Source organism: Schistocerca nitens, chromosome 2 (assembly GCF_023898315.1).
Source record: "Schistocerca nitens isolate TAMUIC-IGC-003100 chromosome 2, iqSchNite1.1, whole genome shotgun sequence".
In the NCBI taxonomy this organism is placed as follows: domain Eukaryota; kingdom Metazoa; phylum Arthropoda; class Insecta; order Orthoptera; family Acrididae; genus Schistocerca; species Schistocerca nitens.
This window is the reverse complement of record NC_064615.1, coordinates 110,395,929-110,420,515: the sequence shown is the minus strand read 5'-3', so window position 1 is coordinate 110,420,515 and position 24,587 is coordinate 110,395,929. Positions and strand designations below refer to the sequence as shown.

General features: G+C 44.7%; 1 protein-coding gene across 1 annotated transcript in view; it reads left to right on the top strand.

Annotated features, from left to right (window-relative positions):
* LOC126235780 (alpha-tocopherol transfer protein-like) overlaps positions 1–24,587 on the top strand; it is a 237,235-nt gene that overhangs the window by 163,735 nt on the left and 48,913 nt on the right. Inside the window, exon 4 of the mRNA XM_049944587.1 lies at positions 331–481. Within this exon, the coding sequence (XP_049800544.1) occupies positions 331–481 (151 nt within the window). The remainder of the gene's footprint in view (positions 1–330; positions 482–24,587) is intronic.

Genomic DNA, 24,587 nt, shown 5'->3' with positions numbered 1-24,587 from the left:
AGTAGCGGCTCTGGTCAAAGGAAACCATCATAACGACCGGGAGAGCGGTGTGCTAACCACACGCCCCTCCTATTCGCATCCTCAGCCGAGGATGACACGGCGGTCGGATGGTCCCGATGGGCCAATTGTGGCCTGAAGACGGAGCGCTCATATACAACGCATATTAGTCTTACGAAACTGTATTAATAGCAAAGATCTTTTGAAAATAATTTAATTTCGTCACCGAAGCAGAATCGAATCGTTTAGTTTTTACCACTCAGAAAATGTCATTGTGTCCTCAGGTTGGGAACCACTGCTCTAGTAGATGACAAGTGGTTGACTTTGTTGCAGCTGGTGAGCTACTACAAGTTCATCGAGGAGAACCCGTACATCCAGAAGGGCGTGTCGCTGCTGGAGCTGGACTTCATCGGTGAGGACGACGTGCTGGGCGTGCTGCCGTACCGCGAGCAGACGGGCCGCCGCGTCATGTACTACCGCATAGGTGAGCAGCTGAGCCCAGGCGCCAGCGGAGCAAGGTTGCATCCATCGCCTGCAGCTGGCAGAACACTTTCGCTCGCTGGCCACGAGCCACGAGATGCAGCTACAACACGGTCTGCTGCAATGCGCTCTTGATGTAAACACACAGTAACGGGCGGGGAGGCCACGTAGAAGAGTTAACGGAACGGGACAGACCGCACGAGAGGCGCTAGGTGCGAAAAATGTTCGGCTAGGTTGTAATAGTAATTACTTAACCACGTCCAGATGTCCTGTGGTTGGGCGGCCGCCCCTCACTACAAATGTCGGACGTCGTAGGCTGGATAGACTTGTAAAACAGGACAGGTGGAAAACTGTGACCGAATTAACATCAGACTTCAATGCTGGCAGAGTACACGTGTGTATGAAAACACGGTGCACCGAACAGTCCTAACGATTGGCCTCCGCAGCCGACGGCCCACGCATGTGCCAATGTGAACACCACGACATCTGCAACGACGACTGAAATGATGGGCACATGAACATTGGCACTGGACGTTGGCGCAGTGGCAGAGCGTTGCATGGTGTGGTCTGATAATGATGATGATGATGATGATGATGATGATGATGATGAAATGATGAGGACAACACAAACACCCTGTCCCTGGGCAGAGAAAATCCCCAATCCAGTCGGGAATCGAACCCTGGACTCCGTGATCCAGAGGCAGCCACTGGAGGTATGGTCTGATGAATCCCGATCCCTTCTTCTTCATGTCTATGGGAGGGCACGAATCCGTCGTCTTGCAGGGGGACAGTTCCTTGACAACTGTACTGTGAGACGGAGACAAGCTGACGACGGCTCCATTATGAATGTGATTTGAGACTTTCTCGGCGTATTCCATTCGTGAAATCTTCTCGGGTGATCAGCCGAGTAAAGGCGTCGTCTTCTCGCAACGTTTCGAAGGGTTTCGTACCCATCATCTTCAAGCGAAGATGATGGGTACGAAACCCTTCGAAACGTTGCGAGAAGACGACGCCTTTACTCGGCTGATCACCCGAGAAGATTTCACGGCTCCATTATGCTCTGGGGAACATTAAAGAGGACATCCATGTATCCATGGGAACTAATGCAAGGCACCATGACGGCCAATCAGTATCGTACACTGGTTGCGGACCATGCCGATAATTTTTCCCGACGGCAGTGGCATTTTTCAGCAAGACAATGCGCCATGCCACAAGGCCAGGAGTGTGGAGTAGTTCGAGGAACACAATGGCGATTGATGTGCTGAGCCACCAACTCTCCAGATCTGAACCCGATGGAACACACCTGGGATGTGATTGAACGTGGCGTCAGAGCTCGTCGCCCCCCTCCTCCCCGGAATTTATGGAAATTAGGAAATTAGGTGACTGGTATGTGTGTGTGTGGGTGTGTGTGTGGGTGTGAGAGAGAAAGAGAGAGAGAGAGAGATGGAAAAACTTACTGAAATGAAAAGACATTCTGAATGCGCCTCGAACTGGATTATATACTACTATTCGAAATACTATCCTAGCTTTACCAGTCTAGAACCATTATTTATGTGTGTACAACCGTGAAGTACCATAATAGATTTTTGTACAAAAAATAAACTTTCCATCTTTGAATCTTTCTTCACACATTTTCAGCAGCTTACGTTATTGTAATGAGTGGCCTCTCAGCGGGAGAAATAGCAAGTAGAAAATTGTGTCCCGCTATGTCAGAGTAGCTGACTGTAGTTGCTCCGTAGAATTCGTGGAATGTGTGTTGATGTGTGGAGAACTAACAGGAAGCCACATCGTTCAATGTTCGATATTTATAGCATTGTGCGTTTGCACCTAACATTTCTTTTTCTTTCTCAATTTCTTCAGCTTTGAATAATAAGCCACAATAACGTCTTTTCAAAAGAGCTCATGGTTGTAACTGAAACTGACATCGAAACGTGATTCGTGCTGTCTGTCTTGTTTCTTGTCATATGGGGAACTACATCGTATCGTATCGCAGATAGTATCATCCCAGTTTGGAAGATGATTAGTTTTCATGCATCATATTTCACCTTTACGATGGAAGTTCGTGAACTTGATCTCATCCCCTGATATTGACAGGACAGAAAACAGTGCCTCACGAGTTTCCTCAACAGGGTCTTCTAGTTTTTGATGGATGTTGGCCATAAACAAGCTCTCACTTGCTACCGATTTCGGCGTTCCATTAGATGATCAAGAAAATTCCATGCTCGCTGCAAACAAAGTGAGGGACGTGGCACAAGAAACGAACTCTAAATTCTTCCAAGCATCAAATTAATAATGCCCCAAAAAATTGCATTGGCCTCGTGACTTATTCAAGCATTTATGCTTATTTAAGCATTTCCCCTTGTAACCTGCGGTACCAGACATTGATACACCAGTGAGAGATTTTCAGTAATGTAATTAAAAAAAGAGCGAAACCTCGACGGATCGCAGTGTTAAAATTCCACGCCCATACTGCTGGCAGAACTGTAATTCGTGACCTTTCTGTCACCACGGGCACGAGATCAGTCTGCTGGGAAGAACACTGGCTGTCGTTGGGTGCCATTTATCAGAAAATCACAGTGAGCACTTGGTGGACATACTCCGTGCAGTCCTTCCTCAGTCTCGTTATGTAGGGCCCTTCTCCGTCAAGATTTTAACGAACGATCTTTCTACACAATTACGCGAGGAGAGGAGGGGTGGGGGTGCAAAAGTGGGAACCTACCATTACAACTAGTAGTCAAGGCGCGCAAGTGGATTTATATAATAACAGGGGCAGTTTACTGCACTCGTCTCAGAACGTATAATTTCCGAAATACTGCTTCCGAGGTCGCTAGTTAACGGTAAATTGTGGCCATCTGTGTAACTACCACGCAACAGCAACGCTTGAAACGTGATTACGAGCACCGTCGACGAATCTTCAGCAGTTTCTTGGGTTTTCGCCGCTTTTGATGCTTTGCAGTCCTCTTCATAGAAGACAGGGCAACACACAGACTATAATATTTCTGCTCCGGTTCATAGTTAACCATTAAAAATATTTACAAACGGAACTGATAAGAGAAGCAGTATCATAAGGAAAGGCGAGACGTTCTGCTAAATACATGAAAATGAATAAAAGTTTTACTATAAAATAGGCGTAGCTGGTTTTCGTTGTTAGTTAAGTACGAACTTATGGTTTTGGTGAAGCACTGAAGCATCGTGTATGAACATTTCTGAAAAACTTACCAATCGTTGTGATTATTTGAATATAGAAGAATTATGGAAACCGTGTTATGTGATTTCGTAGTGAGGTGTTTAAATGTAGAAGCTCAGCCCTCGCCCCTATACATTCTGAAAAAAGTCTGCGGCCAGTGCCTGACACTCTATAGTATGACGACAACATAAACAGAAAACAAGAAGTCGACTGGGCAGTTCTGAGGAGGACGTAACTGCCATTACAGGGAACGAGTAAAGACTCGGCATCTTGCAATGTATCGATCACTTAAAATCAACCCACAGAAATAAAATACATTACTACGATTTTAATTAACGAATTAGGATGTCGAGACAATTTTTTATTGTGCGACAACGGGTCACACACCTGGAAAAACAAATAAAACCATCAACAGCCATCGTGTTTTCTTTCAACTGGAAATTTAAAGAATTTGCAGGAAATTCCACAGCGTTGTTAAAATATGTATTCACTTATGTACACTAATCTCTGCTGTTCGCTGCGCCTAACACCTCAGCACACTATGACCGCCAAACTTGGTGTGTGTGTGCACGCTTTTTCGTCACCTTAGTCGGGGCCTTTGTTCGTTCTTACTGAGCCATTCGGAAGCCAGGAAAAAACCACGCATCATTGAAAGGTTACGCTAAATGTCTGTTGTGGCATAAGTTCACTTCTATCTCTAATGGGAGACAAGGCCGCCTCCGTAACAGTGATCTGCGCAGCTAACTGCCATGCGGAGGAACCGGGTTTGATTCCCGGCACTGCCAGGGAGTCTTCCTTGGTGGGAGGACTGGAAAGGGCTGCTGTGTCTCGTAATGCCAGCTGTGGAGTTACTTGATGGAGAAGTGGTGGTTCCAGGTCTGGAAAATTGACGAGCGGGAGAGCAATGTGCTGACCCCATGCACCTCCATGCTATATCCAATGACGTAATTGGCGGAGGATTACACAGCGGTCAGTCGATACCGATGGGCCAACGGGGGCTTGAGGGTGAAGTTTTATGTTTTTACGTTATGAGAGACAGGGAAACTTGTTGTTACCTTATAAAGCATTATCACAAATCTCACCACGTTGCATACCCCTGGAACAGTGAAAACCAGTGCCCAAAAAATTGTGTTAAACACGCCTACCTCTGAACCAGTTTGATTGCTCTAATTGACATTGAGCTTGATGTAATTTTTGCTTTCCAAAGTACCTTGAGTTTGGACTAGTCGAAATGCTGGATAACGCACTCTAAAATATAATGCAACCCTGTACTGTTTCTCAAATATACATGCAGAGTCTCTGCATGAACACTCCACTTGAAGTTCTTCTACCTCTTACAGTTATGTGGAGGAAGAGAGTAATACTTCTGTTGACATTAAATTAAGGCTCATAAGGTTCACCGGTTTATAACGTCTACCACCTGCGTACGGTTTATGTGTAGTATCATTACAACTTGTATTGGCTGCTATTCTCTATATTGTATACGATATTTACAAAGGTCAGTTATTCGCTGCTGTATAAAGTCTGATACTTCCTCAAATGACTCCCTTCGGGATCGACGAGCCAGAGACTTCTCGTGTTACGACCACTGCTAAACACATCATGCGTCGTTCAGCACTCTTCAGTAGTTCTTTGTCGTGTAAATGGATATTTTTGGCTGTCTTAAGGTGTTTTCCAATCCCGGCACCACATCTGTTTTTAATTCTGCCTATTCAGAAGTCGTACTCCTCTTTCATTGGGGTGAGTCACCTACCATTACCGCTGGATATATTTCGTAAACACATCAAATACTGACGAATCTATTCCACAGACCGAACGTGAGGAGAGGGGCTAGTGTAATTGGTTAATACAAACCAGAAAAAAATGCACGGAAGTATTTTTTTAACACAAACCTACGTTTTTTTAAATGGAACCACGTTAGTTTTGTTAGCACATCTGAACATATAATCAAATACGTAATCAGTGCCGTTTGTTGCATTGTAAAATGTTAATTACATCCGGAGATATTGTAACCTAAAGTTGACGCTTGAGTACCACTCCTCCGCTGTTCGATCGTGTGTATCGGAGAGCACCGAATTACGTAGGGATCCAAAGGGAACGGTGATGGACCTTAGGTACAGAAGAGACTGGAACAGCACATTACGCCCACATGCTAACACCTTTTTATTGGTCTTTTTCACTGACGCACATGTACATTACCATGAGGGGTGAGGTACACGTACACACGTGGTTTCCGTTTTCAATTACGGAGTGGAATAGAGTGTGTCCCGACATGTCAGGCCAATATATGTTCAATGTGGTGGCCATCATTTGCTGCACACAATTGCAATCTCTGGCGTAATGAATGTCGTACACGCCGCAGTACATCTGGTGTAATGTCGCCGCAGGCTGCCACAATACGTTATTTCATATCCTCTGGGGTTGTAGGCACATCACGCTACACATTCTCCTTTAACGTACCCCACAGAAAGAAGTCCAGAGGTGTAAGATCAGGAGAACGGGCTGGCCAATTTATGCGTCCTCCACGTCCTATGAAACGCCCGTCGAACATCCTGTCAAGGGTCAGCCTAGTGTTAATTGCGGAATGTGCAGGTGCACCATCATGCTGATACCACATACGTCGACGCGTTTCCAGTGGGACATTTTCGAGCAACGTTGGCAGATTATTCTGTAGAAACGCGATGTATGTTGCAGCTGTTTGGGCCCCTGCAATGAAGTGAGGACCAATGGGGTGGTCGCCAATGATTCCGCACATTTACAGTCCACGGTCGCTGTCGCTCTACCTGTCTGAGCCAGCGAGGATTGTCCACGGACCAGTAATGCATGTTCCGTAGATTCACTGCCCCGTGGTTTGTGAAACCCGCTTCATCGGTAAACAGGTAGAACTGCAACGCATTCTCTGTTAATGCCCATTGACAGAATTGCACTCGATGATTGAAGTCATCACCATGTAATTGCTGATGTAGCGACACATGAAATGGGTGAAAGCGGTGACGATGCAGTATGCGCATGACACTACTTTGACTCCGTCCACCGGCTCTCGCAATGTCCCGTGTACTCATGTGTGGGTTCATGGCAACAGCAGCTAACACACCAACTGCACCCGCTTCTCCTGTGACGGGCCTGTTACGGACCCGTTTGCGTGCTACGACCATACCTGTTGCATTGGCGGTAGATGTTTTGCAATGTGCGGCACGTTGGATGCTCTCTGTCCGGGTACCGTTCTGCATACACCCTGCAGGCTTCAGCTGCATTTCGTCGACACTCGCCATAGATGAGTATCGTCTCCGCCTTTTCAGAGTTCGAATACACCATGGTCACAGTCCCTACAACACTACACTATCACAGACGTCTGGTAACACGGTGTACTACAGTTGGTCTGCGTGCGGAGACGAATGCAGAATAACAATAGCATCAAGCGCTACATGCGGACACTGCGACAGCTAGACCAAACCACAACAGTGCACTACAGCCACACTCGTAAACACGGTCGTCATCGTAAACATGTCCCTGCAGATGCTGCTCGCCGACCGTGGCCCGTGTTTGTTACAACACGCAACTGAACGTCGGAGGTTTCAAGCGTCAACTTTAGGTTACAATATCTCCGGATGTAATTAACATTTTACAATGCAACAAACGGCATTGATTACATATTTGTTTATATGTTCAGATGTGCTAACAAAACTAACGTAGTTCCATTTAAAAAAACGTAGGTTTGTGTTAAGAAACATACATCCGTGCATTTTTGTATGGTTTGTATTAAACAATTACACTAGCCCCTTTCCTCACGTTCGGTCTGTGAAATCGGTCCGTCAGTATTTGATGTGGTTTACGAAATATATCCAGCGGTAACGTTAGGTGACTCACCCTGTATATCATTCGTATACTTCATTTATGGTTTTACAGTTTCCATATCTTAAATTGCAGCATTGATGCATATGACAATTTGTGATGAATAAATGCCTTTAAAATCCCATTCAGGTGATAGAATTTGGTTTAAAAACATGCTACATTATTGGACAGCGTTTTATCTGAGAATATTTAACATATTTGGATTAGTTAACTGTTACTGTAATGGTGACCATAGACGCAGTACGTTTTAATGTACCAGTCTGTTGTCTTCATAGCCTTCGATTAAAAAAGATAACAACCATGAGTTCTCTCTTGAGCTGGATCAATAAATAGTACATACAGCAGTTCTTGCATCGATTCAGTGTTTTACTTTCATGAATCACTTAGACTCTGCAGTATAATTTTCCTTAAAAAGATCGAAAAAATTGCAATTTAAATGAATGACTGCAATGCATATATAACACAAATACACTGGTTTGTCTGTGGAGAGTAATGCTTACATTATGGGGATGCGATTACTCTTATTCTTATCAGTAGAAAGATATTTTTAGTTTTCGAAACACAAAACTGTGTTGTAAAAGACCGTAGCAATCTTCGATTTTAAATATTCTTTAATGCAGCAAAAAGTATGGTTGAAAGTGAGTCTTTTCGGTTAGAGGCTACAGCTATAAATGCGATAATACTGATTTTAGGGTACATTGAAATTTTAAAGATTTTATGTGATTTGCTTTTATATTTCGCATTCATTTTTTTTGAACTTGCACTAATTGTCTCCTGATTTGAGGAGAAAATTATGCTACAATTGTGCTGGTAGTCGGTAAGTGCTTCTAGAGAATTTGCGCAGATCAAATGGTTCAAATGGCTCCAAGCACTATCTGAGGTCATCAGTCCCCTAGACTTAGAACTACTTAAACCTAACTAACCTAAGGAGATCACACACATCCATGCCCGCGGCAGGGTTCGAACCTGCGACCGCAGCAGCAGCGCGGTTCCGGACTGAAGCGCCTAGAATCAGTCGGCCACAGCGGCCGGCTGCACAGATCGTAGACAAGATTGTCCACATGGCTTAAGCACATTCAGCTGGTACTGAGAGGCAAATTAACTGTCAGGGTCAACCTGTCGGCGTCAACACGTATTTTAAATTGCCCTTTGGGTCGTACCTCAATTTCTAGTGTCTATCTTGTTCTTTTTATTCAATTATTGCAACTGATTCGCTCACTTTCAAAACGTTTGTCGAGCTTAGGGCAATGCAGCAGGATAACGTCCTCTAGATCCGCCGGCATTTCGGCAGATGAGCACCCTGCAATGTTAAAGGCACAAAAGAATTAAAGAAATAGAATAATGCGGTTGTCGAGGACATTACCAGGCTGCATTCCCGTAAGTTATTTGGACATTCGATACGAAGGGAAAAATTCAGGTGATTTCTTCATTCTTCGTTTGGATGAGTACCATACAAAATTTCTGTATTTTGCTTTTACAACCGCGGCCTGTAGAATGCAGAATTTAAACAAACTCGCCCCATTTGTAAGTAGAGATAAGAGCCCACGACCAGCCGCGACGCCTTCATTTATCACTGAGGGCAGAACAACAGTTGGATAAAGACACGTGTATGTCACATTACCAAAACTAAGATTCCTTCGCTCTGCCTTAAGCTGCAGCTGACATCGCTGTGACACGTTATTGTACGTAGTACTGTGTGTATTAGAGCACCAGACGTAGCATAGTAAGTCGTGGTTGAAAGAAATAGTTGGGACTTTTAACACGACATTCAAACCAAGCTACAGGGTACGATGGTGACTGAAGATAATGATGCCCCTGCGAAAAGAAACTGGTTGTCTGAGAAGAAGAGCATAGCATGAGCCTGGTCCAGCATGTGGCGAGTGTTCTGTGATATACGTACTCCTGTGGAAAAAGTCCTAAAAGTATTATGTCCTATTTCTGTACCAAACTGATAGTGCTTTCGTCGTGACAGCACTACAGAACACAAGTCATAGATCTGGCACTATCCCCCCCCCCCCCCTTGCTTCACCCTTCTTCTATTCTTGTAGCAAGTTCAACATACCCCCTTTCAAAGTAAATGGCTCTGAGCACTACGGGACTCAACTGCTGTGGTCATAAGTCCCCTAGAACTTAGAACTACTTAAACCTAACTAACCTAAGGACAGCACACAACACCCAGCCATCACGAGGCAGAGAAAATCCCTGACCCCGCCGGGAATCGAACCCGGGAACCCGGGCGTGGGAAGCGAGAACGCTACCGCACGACCACGAGATGCGGGCTTCAAAGTAAACATAATCCGATTCCATTAATTAAACTTGAATTTGATAGTGGTCATTTGAATATAGGTCGGAGTGGGGGGAGAAGCTTACAAACTCCAATGGGAGACAATATCAGTAATACTATAAGCATTACCGAGCGATGTGACGCAGTGGTTAGCCCACTGGACTCGTATTCGGGAGGACGACGGTTCAAACCCGCGTCCGGCCATCCAGATTTAGGTTTATCTGATTTCCCTAAATCCCTACAGGCAAATGCCGGGATGGTTCCTTCGAAAGGGCACTGCCGACTCCCTTCCCCGTCTTTTCCTAATCCAATGGGACCGATGACCTCGGTGTTTGGTCCCCTCCGCCGTATCAACCATCCAGTTATAAGCATTTCGCAAACGCCTCCTCGCATGAGTCCCAAAGCAAACAACGAAGATGTATTAAGAAATATAATACTTACTTCGACGTACCTCATGCAATGTATACAAAATAATCACCATCAGCACCAGAAGTAGATGTAACAGAATACAATAGATGCGGAAATAATTTGCAAAACTCAAGTAGGTGTCGTACTTAAGTGGAAGAGTTTGTTAGCGCTTACGCCGTAACCGCTGTGCTGGCGCGCTTCTGCCTGCGGTAGAGAGGCCGCCTGTGACACACCTGCACGAGTGGCGCTCAGCTGACTTGGCCTGGACAGTCAGACACACGCGGACAGCTGCGGCTCAAGGCCGCTCGTTGTGCAGCCTGCCAGTGACGCACGCCGACAGCAAAGCTTCGCCGCTCAACTAGAGCGGTGTCCAGCATGCAAGGTGGCGACACCATGGCAGGAATGATGTTTTGAAATTACTGCTGCGGTTTTCGAACTCGTATTAACTGAGAGAGTATCTCTAAAAGAGCGGTATGTGGTGATCACAAATTATAACAAACTTCTGCGAAGCTATGCTCACACCAAGCTGAACACGTAGTCTTTCCATTTAGTCACAGAAGAAAACCGCGATTAGATGTCTGTTTCCGTGAGACAGTTAGTAGGAAACGTGTGAGGCGTTGTTACTGGTACTGGGGCTGCAAAACGTTGTGAGATTCGTGGTGTGTGCAAGTACAGCGTGTGCGTTGCCAGGATAGATAAGGTGTGGGCGTATCTAAGGAGTGTTTATTTAGAAGATTAAGTTTTCCTACACTAGCCGTTTATGTGTTACAGTTGGGCGCGACCGGTTTGCAAGTCCTCCTCCAGCAAACTTTTGCGGGACTGAGTGGTAACTATAGAAATTTGGAACTAGGTCCACAATGAAATCAGGAAGAAAACGCATACTACGACACGGTGCTCGAGAGAGCTCGCTGTTTCGGTTGACTTCCATGCGGCAGCCAGCACTCACAAATGATTTCCAACCCATTGTCCCCTACTGGCTGTATACAAAGAATGCATCAGCATTTCAAGAGAACAAACCACATCTGCTGAGGCGACAACATTTCTTGGAACGTATATCACAATGAATTATAACTGAATAATACAAGAAAATATTTTCTAAAATATTAACATATTTAGAATGGTTGGGCGACCTTCACACGTACCCTGCGTTTGAATGCACACCAAGACACAGTGATGGTGCTGCATGACAGCCATGTCTGCAGTTTGTTTTTCTTGCAATGTTAGTCTGAAGATGACACACATTTCTCCGCAGGGGATGCATAACGAGCTAAGTAGTCAAATACACTGGTGTGCAAAACTTACTAACGAAAGTAACTTTCGCACGATGTGTTATGCCAAGTAACACAGCTCTATGGAACTTGGATCACCCACGACAGAACTGCCACATTATTGCACGGAAGGTAGCTGAAAGTAATACGCAATGAGTCAAACAGAAATGACATTTCTATTCAACAACAATAATTATTACACTGAATTTACCACCATTCTTGCCTGGACATTACAAAAGGCGGGATATGGTTTTTAATAAAGTGATCGATCGTAGACGACAGTGCTTTTTCTACAATGTGCTCCATTGCTGACCAGAAGGTGGTTGTTCAGTTCCTGTTGCATATATGAATGTACGCACATGTTCGACATTGTTCCTGGGGGCACTACGTACCCTCATATGGCGGAGGTGGTAGTACGTAATGCACTCAGGAACGTTGTCGAAAATGGTTTTGGTGGTCCAGGTGCTTTGGTGTGGGGAGCGTAATGTTGTAGGACCGTACTGACCTCCAAATCTTTCGAACAGGGTACACTCACTGTTCAATGTTATCCTGACACTGTACTCCCTATGTAATTCTGCAGGCTTTCGTGGCCGTTGTCACTGAATTTAAAATCTTCTTGGTTATTAGACTGCGTCATATTTCTACTAAAATGATCGACATTTCGACTCCTCTGCTGGGATCTTCCTCGGGATCTTATGGTGTCCACTATCTAGCAGTAGTAGACACCTTAAGATCCCGAGGAAGATCCCAGCAGAGGGGTCGAAACGTCGATCATTTTAGTAGAAATATGACGCGGCCTAATAACCCAGTCGCAGGTTCGAATCCTGCCTCGGGCATGGATGTGTGTGATGTCCTTACGTCAGTTAGGTTTAAGTAGTTCTAAGGTCTAGGGGACTGATGACCACAGATGTTAAGTCCCATAGTGCTCAGAGCCATTTGAACCATTAATAACCCAGAAGATTTTAACTTCACTGTACTCCTTCCCCAAATGCATCTTTCCAGAGGCACATTAGGCCTCACTTCACTTTTATGGATGACGAAGCGCGACGCATCGAACTGCGCAGGTGCAGGAGCTCAAAATGTTCAAATGTGTGTGATATCTTATGGGACTTAACTGCTAAGGTCATCAGTCCCTAAGCTTACACACTACTTAACCTACATTATCCTACACACACACCCATGCCCGAGGGAGGACTCGAACCTCCGCCGGGACCAGCCGCACAGTCCATGACTGCAGCGCCTCAGACCGCTCGGCTAATCCCGCGCGGCGGTGCAGGAGCTGTTGAAAGGAGAAGACATTCGGCGGATGCCCATTTCCCCGACTTGAAACCCATCGAGCACGCGTGGAATGCTTGGAGAGAGGTATTGGAGCACGTTCACATGCACCAAGGCCCGTTCAGCAGTTGTAAACTGTGATGGTAGAGGAACGAAAAGCCCTACCAAACAACTCCTTACCAACCTTGTGTCCAGTATGGGATCACAATCCAGAGTTTGCATTGCCATCCATGGTGTGACACATCCTATTACTAATCATTTCCCGACTTACGGAAGTCCAGGAAACCCTCATAAAAGCCAGAGACTTCAGTGTAACAATTGGTTGAGTAAAAGTGTCGTTCATGTTCGCCTGAGTGCGTATTTCTTTGTTACCTTCTGTGCTGTGCTGTACTGTAACAATTCGTTATTTGTGTGATCTAAGTGTGATCAAGCTATGTTAATAGGCAGTGGCACGTCATGCGAAAGTTGCTTTCGTGCTATAGTTTTGCACAGCACCGTATGGGTGAGGACATGGACGACAAAGAAAGTAAATGATTATGGAGCGTTAATGCGATTTAATTATGCTGCTAATGCTTCAGTCAAACAAACCATATCTCGTGGTGTACAATGAAATGGCTTGGCTTTCTTTCTACTACATTGTCATCAACAGTTGCTGCTGGTGGACGGATTGTTAGTCAAACGGTACGTGGCTCACAGTGGATCAAGGGAAAATGTGAATTTCACACACTTTTAGGAGGAACACGCGAAAGAAAATAATTTTTGGATACAAACCGCTTGTTTTCTCAGTTTTCATCTTCAAAATTTATACATTTATTACAGTCTTCCACTGTGATGTTTGTATGTCAAAAACATCCTTTTCGAAAGACTCATCACCTTCCATATCTGACGAAAAGTACTGTCCATGCTTTTTTTTTTTGGACATGAGGGAAAAAAGGAGTCGTTAGGAGATAAAAATGGTTCAAATGGCTCTGAGCACTATGGGACTCAACATCTGAGGTCATCGGTCCCCTAGAACGTAGAACTACTTAAATCTAACTAACTTAAGGACATCAGACACATCCATGCCCGAGGCAGGATTCGAACCTGCGACCGTAGCAGTCACGTGGTTCCGGGCTGAAGTGCCTAGATCCGCACGGCCACCGCGGCCGGCGTTAGGAGATGAATCAGGAAATATGGGCAGTGGACATAACTCGCTGTTTCTCTACGTCAAAATATCATTTGATTTGTTATATGACAGCTGGAATTTTCACGATGAAGAATGATGCGAAGTTTTCGGTTATTTTTCCTGACTGCAGTTGTAACATGAGGAAACACATTTTTATACCATTCAGCGTTAGCTGTCTCAGATTCTCTAAAGAAATTATGCAGAATTACAAAGACTTTCCCGATACAGAAAATAACGACGAAGACAACACTTACGAAGATCTACATCTGCATCAGTCTTCCGCTAACCACCCCACGGTTTGTCACCGAGGTTACTTCGTTTACTAGCGTCACATCCCCCTTTTTGTTGTTCCTGTCTCTGTCGCGCATGCGTCTCTGGAAGTAGAGCTGCTGGTAAGGAAGCACCATATTGATTGACTCTTCCAGCAACGTACGCTATCGGAACTTTAACAGTGAACCACAAAGTGATGCGTAACGCCTCACTGCAGCGTCTGCCACTTGAGTTGGCTAAGCATCTCCGTGACGCTTTCCCGCTAACCAAATGAACTTGTAACGAAACGAGCTCCTCATTTTTGGATCTTCTGTATTTCCTCTATCAACTTAATTTGATATGGATCCTAGACTGACGAGCAATATTCGAGTACTGGTCGAACGAGTATTTTATGAGCTGCTTCCTTAGTTGATGGTTGAAATGGTTCAAATGGCTCTGAGCACTATGGGACTTAACATCTGAGGTCATCAGTCCCCTAGAACTACTTAAACCTAACTAACCTAAGGACATCACACACATCCATGCCCGAGGCAGGATTCGAACCTGCGACCGCAGCAGTCACGCGGTTCCGGACTGAAGTGCCTAGAACCCCACGGCCACCGCGGTCGGCTTAGTTGATGGATTAAATTTCCTGAGGATTCATCCAATGAATATGTCGGCATCTGCTTTACCCGCGATTAATTTTATGTGGTCGTTTCCCTTTAAATCGCTCCGTACACGTACTTCTAGATATTTTGTGGAGTAATTGCTTCCCTTGATTGTGCTGCACTCGTGTAATCATGCAGTAAATGGTCTTTGTCTGTGTAGATGCACTAGGCTATGTTTATATTTGGATCAATTGCCACTCCCTGCACCAAGCGTTGACACTATGTGGGTCTACCCGCATTAGCATCATCCGACAGAGCTTCATGGAACTTCGGACGTTATATAGTAAGCCTTTTATACACATGGTGAGTCACTAGATATTGACAGCTAGAATAACTCAGAAAGTATGATAGTAGCTGAAAAGTTTGTGGGACAAAAGTTGCATGGGACAACGGTGGCCATAATATACGTCGGCTTTTTTGTTGCTAGGTGGCGTCGCTTCAGAGATATGAAGGTCAACTTTGTTTTTTTTTTTTAAATGAGATGCTGTAGTTTGGTACTTATTTTCTGACAACGGCTATCGAAACGAATCCAATGATGTGTAACAGTAAGGTCTTTGAAGGTCAAAAAGGTGGCATGAACGTCCATTCACAGAAGGTGTTTGAAGTGATGACCATTGGTATCAGTGCAGTACTGCAATGTTCTTATCATGGATTGAGTGGTATTCCTTATTCCTTATTACTTCGGCACTTATTGAAGCACATGCTCTGACAATTATCTCTCGTATATCGTGCAAATAGTAAATATTCACCGAATACGGCGTATCCATCTAACGTGCCATTGACGTGTAAACACCATTCGACGGTTTCGCAATACAACACTAATAGGAACGGTAAGACTAGTATCGTCGAATCAAGCGAATGTGAATGATGTACGAGGTGCGGCTAGAAAAAAACCGGACTGATGCTGGAAAAAACATTTATTTACAATTATTTACAATTTCATGTTATCTCCTTCAATGTACTCTCCTCCTCGGTCTCTACACCGCTCCATACGAATTTTCCACTGTTCATAGCAATGCTGCAGATCATTTTGGGTAAGTCCATACATTACTGCCGTCGCTTTTTCTTTTACTGCTTCAACAGTCTCAAATCTAGTTCCTTTCAAAGCTGACTTGACTTTAGGGAAAAGAAAGAAGTCACAGGGGGCCAAATCAGGTGAGTAGGGTGGATGATCTAAGATGGGAATGTTGTGTTTTGCCAAAAACGTCTTCACTGACAACGCACTGTGAGCTGGGGCATTGTCTTGGTGAAGGATCCATGACTTTTTTCTCCACAAATCGTTCCGTTTTCTCCGTACTCGCTCACGTAGGGTAGCCAGGACGCTAATGTAGTAATGCTGATTCACTGTTTGTCCCTCTGGTACCCAATCAATGTGCACAATCCCTTTGATGTCAAAAAAAAAAAAAAAAAAAACAATCATCATTGCCTTGAATTTCGATTTTGACATTCGTGCTTTTTTTTGTCGTGGAGAACCAGGAGTTTTCCAATGCATCGATTGGCGTTTAGTTTCGGGATCGTAAGTAAAAAACCACGATTCATCGCAAGTAATAACATTTTGTAAGAAGGTGGGATCACTTTCAATGTTTTCCAGGATGTCAGAACAAATCATTCTTCGGCGTTCCTTCTGTTCAATTGTGAGACACTTTGGAACCATTTTTGAACACACTTTGTTCATGTTGAAACTTTCATGAAGAATCTCCCTAACACTTTCCTTGTCAACTCCTGTTAACTCAGACACTGCTCTGATTGTTAAACGGCGATCTTGTCGAACAAGTTTACCGATTTTTTCAATGTTTGCATCAGTTTTTGCTGACAATTGTCTGCCAGTGCGAGTGTCATCACTGGTGTCTTCGCGGCCATCTTTAAATCGTTTAAACCACTCAAACACTTGTGTTCGCGATAAACAATCATCGCCGCACACTTGTTGTAACATTACAAACGTTTCACTTGCAGATTTTCCTAGTTTGAAACAAAATTTGATGTTAACACGCTGTTCTTTCTGTACACTCAACATTTTCCGACGCACAGACAAAACGTCAACTACTTAAAACAGACGCCACGGGCAGACTGGGTGCAGGAGGCAGATGAAACTCGAGCAGTAGGCGGAGCGAGAGTCACGTGACAGGCCACGCGACTTTCAGCCTTATTGCATTCGTTTTATTGTTTCACCAGTACTAGTCCGGTTTTTTTCTAGCCACACCTCGTATTCCTTATATGCTTCTCATTTACGGACAATGCCAACGAAATTCAGTGAGTGCTAGAGACTTACACGCTGAAAGATATCCTCAGCGTACTCACTCTGTGTCTTACACCTAAACATGCGTATGATAAACTGAGAACAAATGGATCTTTAACGCATCGGAAACATATCCGTCAAACGAAAGTTACTAACGAGGAAACGGAAACTGGTACTCTTGCCACTGTGGTTCGAGATCCTTGTGTTAGTTCGCGTCAGATCGCAACTGAGTCTGGCACGAGCCAGAGTAGTGTTGTTCGTGTTCTGCATCGCCGTAAATATCATCCTTACCATATCAGTCCCCACCAAGAATTAACTGGTACGGATTGTATGCGTCGCGTTGAATTCTGCCGATGGGCACAACTTCAGATTGAGAGGGATGATACATTTATTAACTTGATTTTATTCACTGACGAGGCTACATTCAGGACCCATGGAAATGTTAATTTGCGTAACATACATTATTGGGAAACTGAAAATCCATGTTGTCTGCGGCAAATTGCACACCAAAAACTGTGGTCGGTGAATGTATGGTGTGGGATTCTGGAGGACATAATTATAGGCCCGTATTTCATCGAAGGAAATCTTAATGGTAGGAAATCTTAAAGGTAGGGAGTACACCACATTCCTCCAAGAAACATTAGGTCTGTTACAGGAAGAAATACCTTTAGGAACAAGGAACAGAATGTGGTATCAACACGATAGGTGCCTGGCACATTTTTCGCTGATGGCTAGAAATGAGTTGCAGAGACAATTCCCAAATCGTTGTATTGGACGCGGAGGAGATGTGTCGTGGCCGGCTCGTTCACCAGACTTGAGGCCTCTGGATTTTTTCTGGTGGGGATTCGTAAATGACATTGTTTATAAAAACGTTCCAACTACACTTGAAGATATGCGAGAGAGAATTGTCAGAGCATGTGCTTCGATAAGTTCCGATGTGATAAGGAATACCACTCAATCCATGATAATAAGATTGCAGCACTGCATTGATACTAATGGTCATCACTTCCAACACCTTCTGTAAATGGATGTTCTTGCCACCTTTGTGAACTTCGTTGACCTCCGTTGACCTTCAAAGACCTTACTGTTAGACATCATTGGAGTCGTCTCGACGTCTCGATAGCCGCTAACAGAAAATAAATATCAAACTATAGTATCGCATTTAAAAAAACAAAATTGACCTTCGTATCTCTGAAGAGATCCCACCTAGCAACAAAAAACCGTCCTGTTATTGTCCCCGTTGTCCCATGCAACTTTGGTCCCACAAACTTTTCAGCTCTTATCATACTTTGAGTTATTCTTGGTGGCAATAGTTAGTGACTCACCCTGTATAATGGAAGGTATTGGTGCACTAGCGCCTGAAGTTATTTTTGCATCTGAAGACTTCTCTTGAAAATGACATGCTGCGCTCTGTTTGTTAGAAACTCTTAAAGATGCGCTAATGTGGAACCTCTTTAGTAGAACTTCGTTGGCACACTACAGGGTTTGGCAAGGATGGATTGCGTATACTGTATAAAAGGCTCACTGTACATATGTCCTCTCCTCCACTGCATTCTGTGTGATTTCTTCAGCTGCAAAAGACTTGTAGAGACGAACGTCTTAATGAAACTCTGTCATTTTCCGGCCTCAGTCTTAACAGTTGCGGTTGCTGTTTCATCAGTCACCACCATTGAAATCTCCTCACAAACTCACGGTACGGTAGATACAGAAGAAAGAAGGTAAGTAGCAACTGTCGTTATTAACGGTTAGAGCACTACTGCTGTAACCATAGAGTCGGTCATGCAATGTACATAACATGCAATACGACGGATAATACTCGCCTCCACAGGTGCTCCGGGAACCTTGACCCTGAAGCTGGGGGGAAGCCATTGTTCAAGAAGCCAAGCGACGGAAAATCGTTGGTTCCGCAATTTATATAACGCATCCTTCAGAACACTTAGACAGATTGTCGTCCGCCTCCAGATTACTGCGTGTTCCCGAGCTTCCGTGTTCCTCCAGCACAGCCAGCTGATTTCACGCTCCGGTCGTTTGCTAAGCGCCACGACCTTGGTCGCCGCCAAAGCAGACCCGAGTCATGCGATAGTTAAGGGAACAGACAGCAGATAGAGGCCTGAGAAGAACAGAAAATTGCTATTCGTATCCACATCCGCGGTTATTAACATTCTGGAAACCACTTTACCTGCTCGCCCCCTCGGTGCTCTGGCCTCAAATTTCGTCTGCTGAAGTTCGCTCTCGTAATGTACATTTCATAACTGACTACACAGAGGCTAACCGTGACCACATGGTAGTACAACATAGCCTGTCATATTCTTGATACGTTTCGTTAAGTCACTTTTCTTGTACAAGTTCCACCAGAAGATCAAAAAATGTTCAGATGTGTGAAATTTTATGGGACTTAACTGCTAAGGTCATCAGTCCCTAAGCTTACACACTACTTAACCTAAATTATCCTAAGTACAAACACACACACCCATGCCCGAGGGGCCGGCCGCGGTGGTCTAGCGGTTCTGGCGCTGCAGTCTGGAACCGCGGGACTGCTACGGTCGCAGGTTCGAATCCTGCCTCGGGCATGGGTGTGTGTGATGTCCTTAGGTTAGTTAGGTTTAAGTAGTTCTAAGTTCTAGGGGACTTATGACCTAAGATGTTGAGTCCCATAGTGCTCAGAGCCATTTGAACCATTTTGAACCATGCCCGAGGGAGGACTCGAACCTCCGCCGGGGCCAGCCGCACAGTCCATGACTGCAGCGCCTCAGACCGCTCGGCTAATCCCGCGCGGCACCAGAAGATCGATGGATTACGTGAATTTTCTCAAAATGGCATTTGGATGAAATAATATTACCTTAAAAACCAGCACTGGTCTTGGCTCCAATGGCGGGAAGGAACTGGCCTCTTCAAGAAAACCAAATCCATATGCAACTTCCCTAGGTAAAGTCTGCAGTGACAAGGCTGATGAGCTTGCTAACTTTTTTTTAAAAAAAAGGAAAAAAACGAACTTAAAGACTTCTGTAAGAAATCCTAACAAATTTGAAGTCCCAGTTTATTGTCCTCTCTGAGAATACAGGTTTCTACGCGTAAAACGAAACACTCCTTGCCATCAAAAACGTAACCAGATCATTATCAATTTGTTTCTTTATATCCACTTCACGATCACAGGAAACCTAATATAATGAAGCCAAAGTGGCATGGTCAAGATTAGATACACTACTGGCCATTAAAATTGCTACACCAAGAAGAAATGCAGAAGATAAACGGGTATTCATTGGACAAATATATTATGCTAGAACTGACATGTCATTACATTTTCACGGAATTTGGGTGCATAGATCCTGAGAAATCAGTACCCGGAACAACCACCTCTGGCCTCAATAACGACCTTGATAGGCGCGGGCATTGACTCAAACAGAGCTTGGATGGCTTGTACAGGTACAGCTGCCCATGCAGCTTCAACACGATACCACAGTTCATCAAGAGTAGTGACTGGCATATTGTGACGAGCCGGTTACTCGGCCACCAGACGTTTTCAATTGGTGAGAGATCTGGAGAATGTGCTGGCCAAGGCAGCAGTCGAACATTTTCTGTATCCAGAAAAGCCCGTACAGGACCTGCAACATGCGGTCGTGCATTATCCTGCTGAAATGTAGGGTTTTGCAGGAATCGAATGAAGGGTAGAGCCACGGGTCGTAACACATCTGAAATGTAGCGTCCACTGCTCAAAGTGCCTTCAATGCGAACAAGAGGTGACCGAGACGTGTAACCAATGGGCACCCCATACCATCACGCCGGGTGATACGCCAGTATGGCGATGACGAAGACACGCTTCCAATGCGCGTTCACCGCGATGTCGCCAAACACGGATGCGACCATCATGCTGCTGTAAACAAAACCTGGATTCATCCGAAAAAATGACGTTTTGCCATTCGTACACCGAGGTTCGTCGTTGAGTACACCATCTCAGGCGGTCCTGTCTGTGATGCAGCGTCAAGGGTAACCGCAGCCATGGTCTCCGAGCTGGTGATCCATGCTGCTGCAAACGTCGTCGAACTGTTCGTGCAGATGGTTGTCGTCTTGCAAACGTCCCCATCTGTTGGCTCAGGGATCGAGACGTGGCTGCACGATCCGTTACAGCCATGCGGATAAGATGCCCGTCATCTCGACTGCTAGTGATACGAGGCCATTGGGATCCAGCACGGCGTTTCATATTACCCCCCTGAACCCACCGATTCCATATTCTGCTAACAGTCATTGGATCTCGACCAACGCGAGCAACAATGTAGCGATACGATAAACCGCTATCGCGATAGGCTGCAACCCGACCCTTATCAAAGTCGGAAACGTGATGGTAAGCATTTCTCCTCCTTACACGAGGCATCACAACAACGTTTCACCAGGCAACGCCGGTCAACTGCTGTTCGTGTATGAGAAATCGGTTGGAAACTTTCCTCATGTCAGCACGTTGTAGGTGTCGCCACCGGTGCCAACTTTGTGTGAATGCTCTGAAAAGCTAATCATTTGCATATCACAGCATCTTCTTCCTGTCGGTTAAATTTCGCGTCTGTAGCACGTCATCTTGGTGGTGTAGCAATTTTAATGGCCAGTAGTGTATATAATCACTTAGCTTTATTACATTGGGAAATGTTTTAAACAGATATGAAGATAGTCACTAAGGATTGAAATCGATGATGCGACAATTATTTTGATAACAGACAGGAATAAAAGAATCAAATTATATACTTTCTGTTTCACTGTCTTCATTCCCGATTAAGTTACAGATAGTAAGATTTCTATCAAACCATCGATTCCAATTTAATATACTGCATTACAATTATTTCCATGCTTTTAATAATTCGCTCCGACAAAAACCACTGCGAGCCACGAAGGAATTATCCGAATGAGATGGAAATTAGCAGATGTGATGCACATGTACAGACATACATATTATTATTATTTCAGAGAAATTGGATGATTTATTCAAGAGACTCATTTTCGTAAATTGAGCAAATCAATAACGCGTTGGTCCACCTCCGTCCCTTATGCAAGCAATTATTCGGCTTGGCATTGAATGATAAAGTTGTTGGATATCCTCCTGAAGGTATCGTGCCAAATTCTGTACAACAGGCGCGTTACATCGCCAAAATCCGGAGCTGGCTGGAGGGCTCTGCCCGCAATGCGCCAAACATTCTCAATTGGAGGGAAATGCGATGGCCTTGCTGGGCGAGGTAGGGCTCGGCAAGCGCGAAGACAAGCAGTAGAAAATCTCGCCGTGTGCCGGCGTGCATTACCTTGCTGAAATGTAAGCCCGGGATGGCTTACAATGAAGGACAACAAACGGGGATATCTTCGACCTACCACTGTACTGTAAGGGTGCCGCGAATGACAACAAGAGGTCCTGCTATGGAAGAAACGTCTGGAGACGCCTCAGACAGCGTTGGGATACCAACCTGACTGCCGCCCCCCCTGCCCGACATCCAGGACTTATGATCTGGGGTGTCATTTCTTTTCACAGCAGGATCCATTTGGTTGTCATCCGCGGCAGACTTACAGAACACTGGCAGGTCGGCGATATCCTCTGCCCCGTTTTGTTGTCCCTCATGGCAAGTCATCTCAAACTTGCATTTCAGCAAAATAATGTCCGCCCACAAACGGCTAGAGTTTCTACTCATTGTCTTCGTGCTTGCCGAACTCTACTTTGGCAAGCAAGGTCACTCGATCTCTCCCCAAATGAGAGGGCCTCCAAATAAGAGGCGTGTTTTTTAAGTAAGTACCGTTTTGAAATTAAAAAAAGACATGCTAAGATATCTCAATAATTTTATTTTTACATGAAAGCCTGTACCTTAATCTACTTTTCTACATAATTTCCGTCAATACTGAGGCACTTGTCATAACGTTGTACCAGTTTTTGAATACCCTACCCATAGAAGTCTGCCGCCTGACTTGTTAACCACTGCATCACCACTGTTTTCACTTCGTCATCGTCTTGAAGACGCTGACCGCCCAAGTGTTTCTTCGAGTGCAGGAAGAGATGGTAGTCACTGGGCGCAGTATCGGGGCTGTACGGAGGATGATCTAGAGCTTCCCATCGAAAAGATGAGATGAGATATTTGATCTGATACGCCACATGCGCACGGGCATTGTCTTCCAGCAAAACGATGCCCTTACTCAACTTCCATGTGTAAGTAGGCTGTTTAGGTTTTTTTTATTGGTAACGCCACCTCTGTATGAAAATCACTGGCTGTGCTGTGTGCAGTCTGTGGCTGCTTTGCATTGTTGTAATACTCGCCATTGTAGTGTTAGGCAGCTGGCTGTGAACAGCGCGTAGCGTTGCGCAGTTGGAGGTGAGCCGCCAGCAGAGGTGGATGTGGGGAGAGAGATGGCGGAGTTTTGAAATTTGTCATGAACTGCTATATATATATATATTATGACTATTGAGGTAAATACATTTGTTGTTCTCTATCAAAATCTTTCATTTGCTAACTATGCCTATCAGTAGTTAGTGCCTTCAGTACTTTGAATCTTTTATTTAGCTGGCAGTAGTGGCGCTCGCTGTATTGCAGTAGCTTGAGTAGCGAAGATTTTTGTGAGGTAAGTGATTTGTGAAAGGTATAGTGTAATGTTAGTCAGGGCCTTTCTTTTGTAGGGATTTTTGAAAGTCAGATTGCGTTGCGCTAACAAAATATTGTGTGTCAGTTTAAGGACAGTCTTATGTATAATTGTTCAAAGGGGACGTTTCACATGGACTGTTGCTTTGATTCTGGTGTGACGTAGGCCACCCATGTTTCATCGCCCGTAACAATTTGGCATAAGAAATCATCACCGTCGTTGTGGTACCGCTCAAGGAAAGGCAACGCACTGACTAAACGTTTGGTTTTGTGCACATGCGTCAACATTTTCGGTAGCCAACGAGTGCCCAATTTTCGGTAATTTTAGTGCTCGGTCACAATGCCATACAAAACACTACGAGAAACATTAGGAAAGTCATCCAGCAAGGAGGAAATCGTAAATCGTCTGTTTTCTCTCACTTTATTGTCCACTTCCTGCACCAAACTTTCATTAACGACCGAAGGTCGCCCACTCCGTTGTTCATCATGCACATTTGTGCGGCCATCTTTAAATGCTCTCACCCACTTTCTTACCATTCCATCACTCATAATGTTTTCTCCGTAAACTCCAGAGATCTCACTATGAATATCGATCGCTTTTAGGCCTTTAGCACTAAGAAATCTTATAGCAGCCCGTACTTCACAGTCGGCGGGACTCACGATTATCGGAGGCATCTTAAACACTCAGTACACAACGTGAACAAGGAAGAATCAGACTGTAATGGCGTCAGTGCGTAGATTAAGGTACAGGCTTTCATGTAAAAATAAAACTGAGGTATCTTAGCACGTCTTTTTTTTTAATTTCAAAACGGTACTTACCCAAAAAACACGCCTCGTATCTCGGGAATTTGACGGTCTAGCGCGCCTATTGGACAGAATTTGGCACGATACCCAACAACTCTACATCCAACGTCAAGCCGAA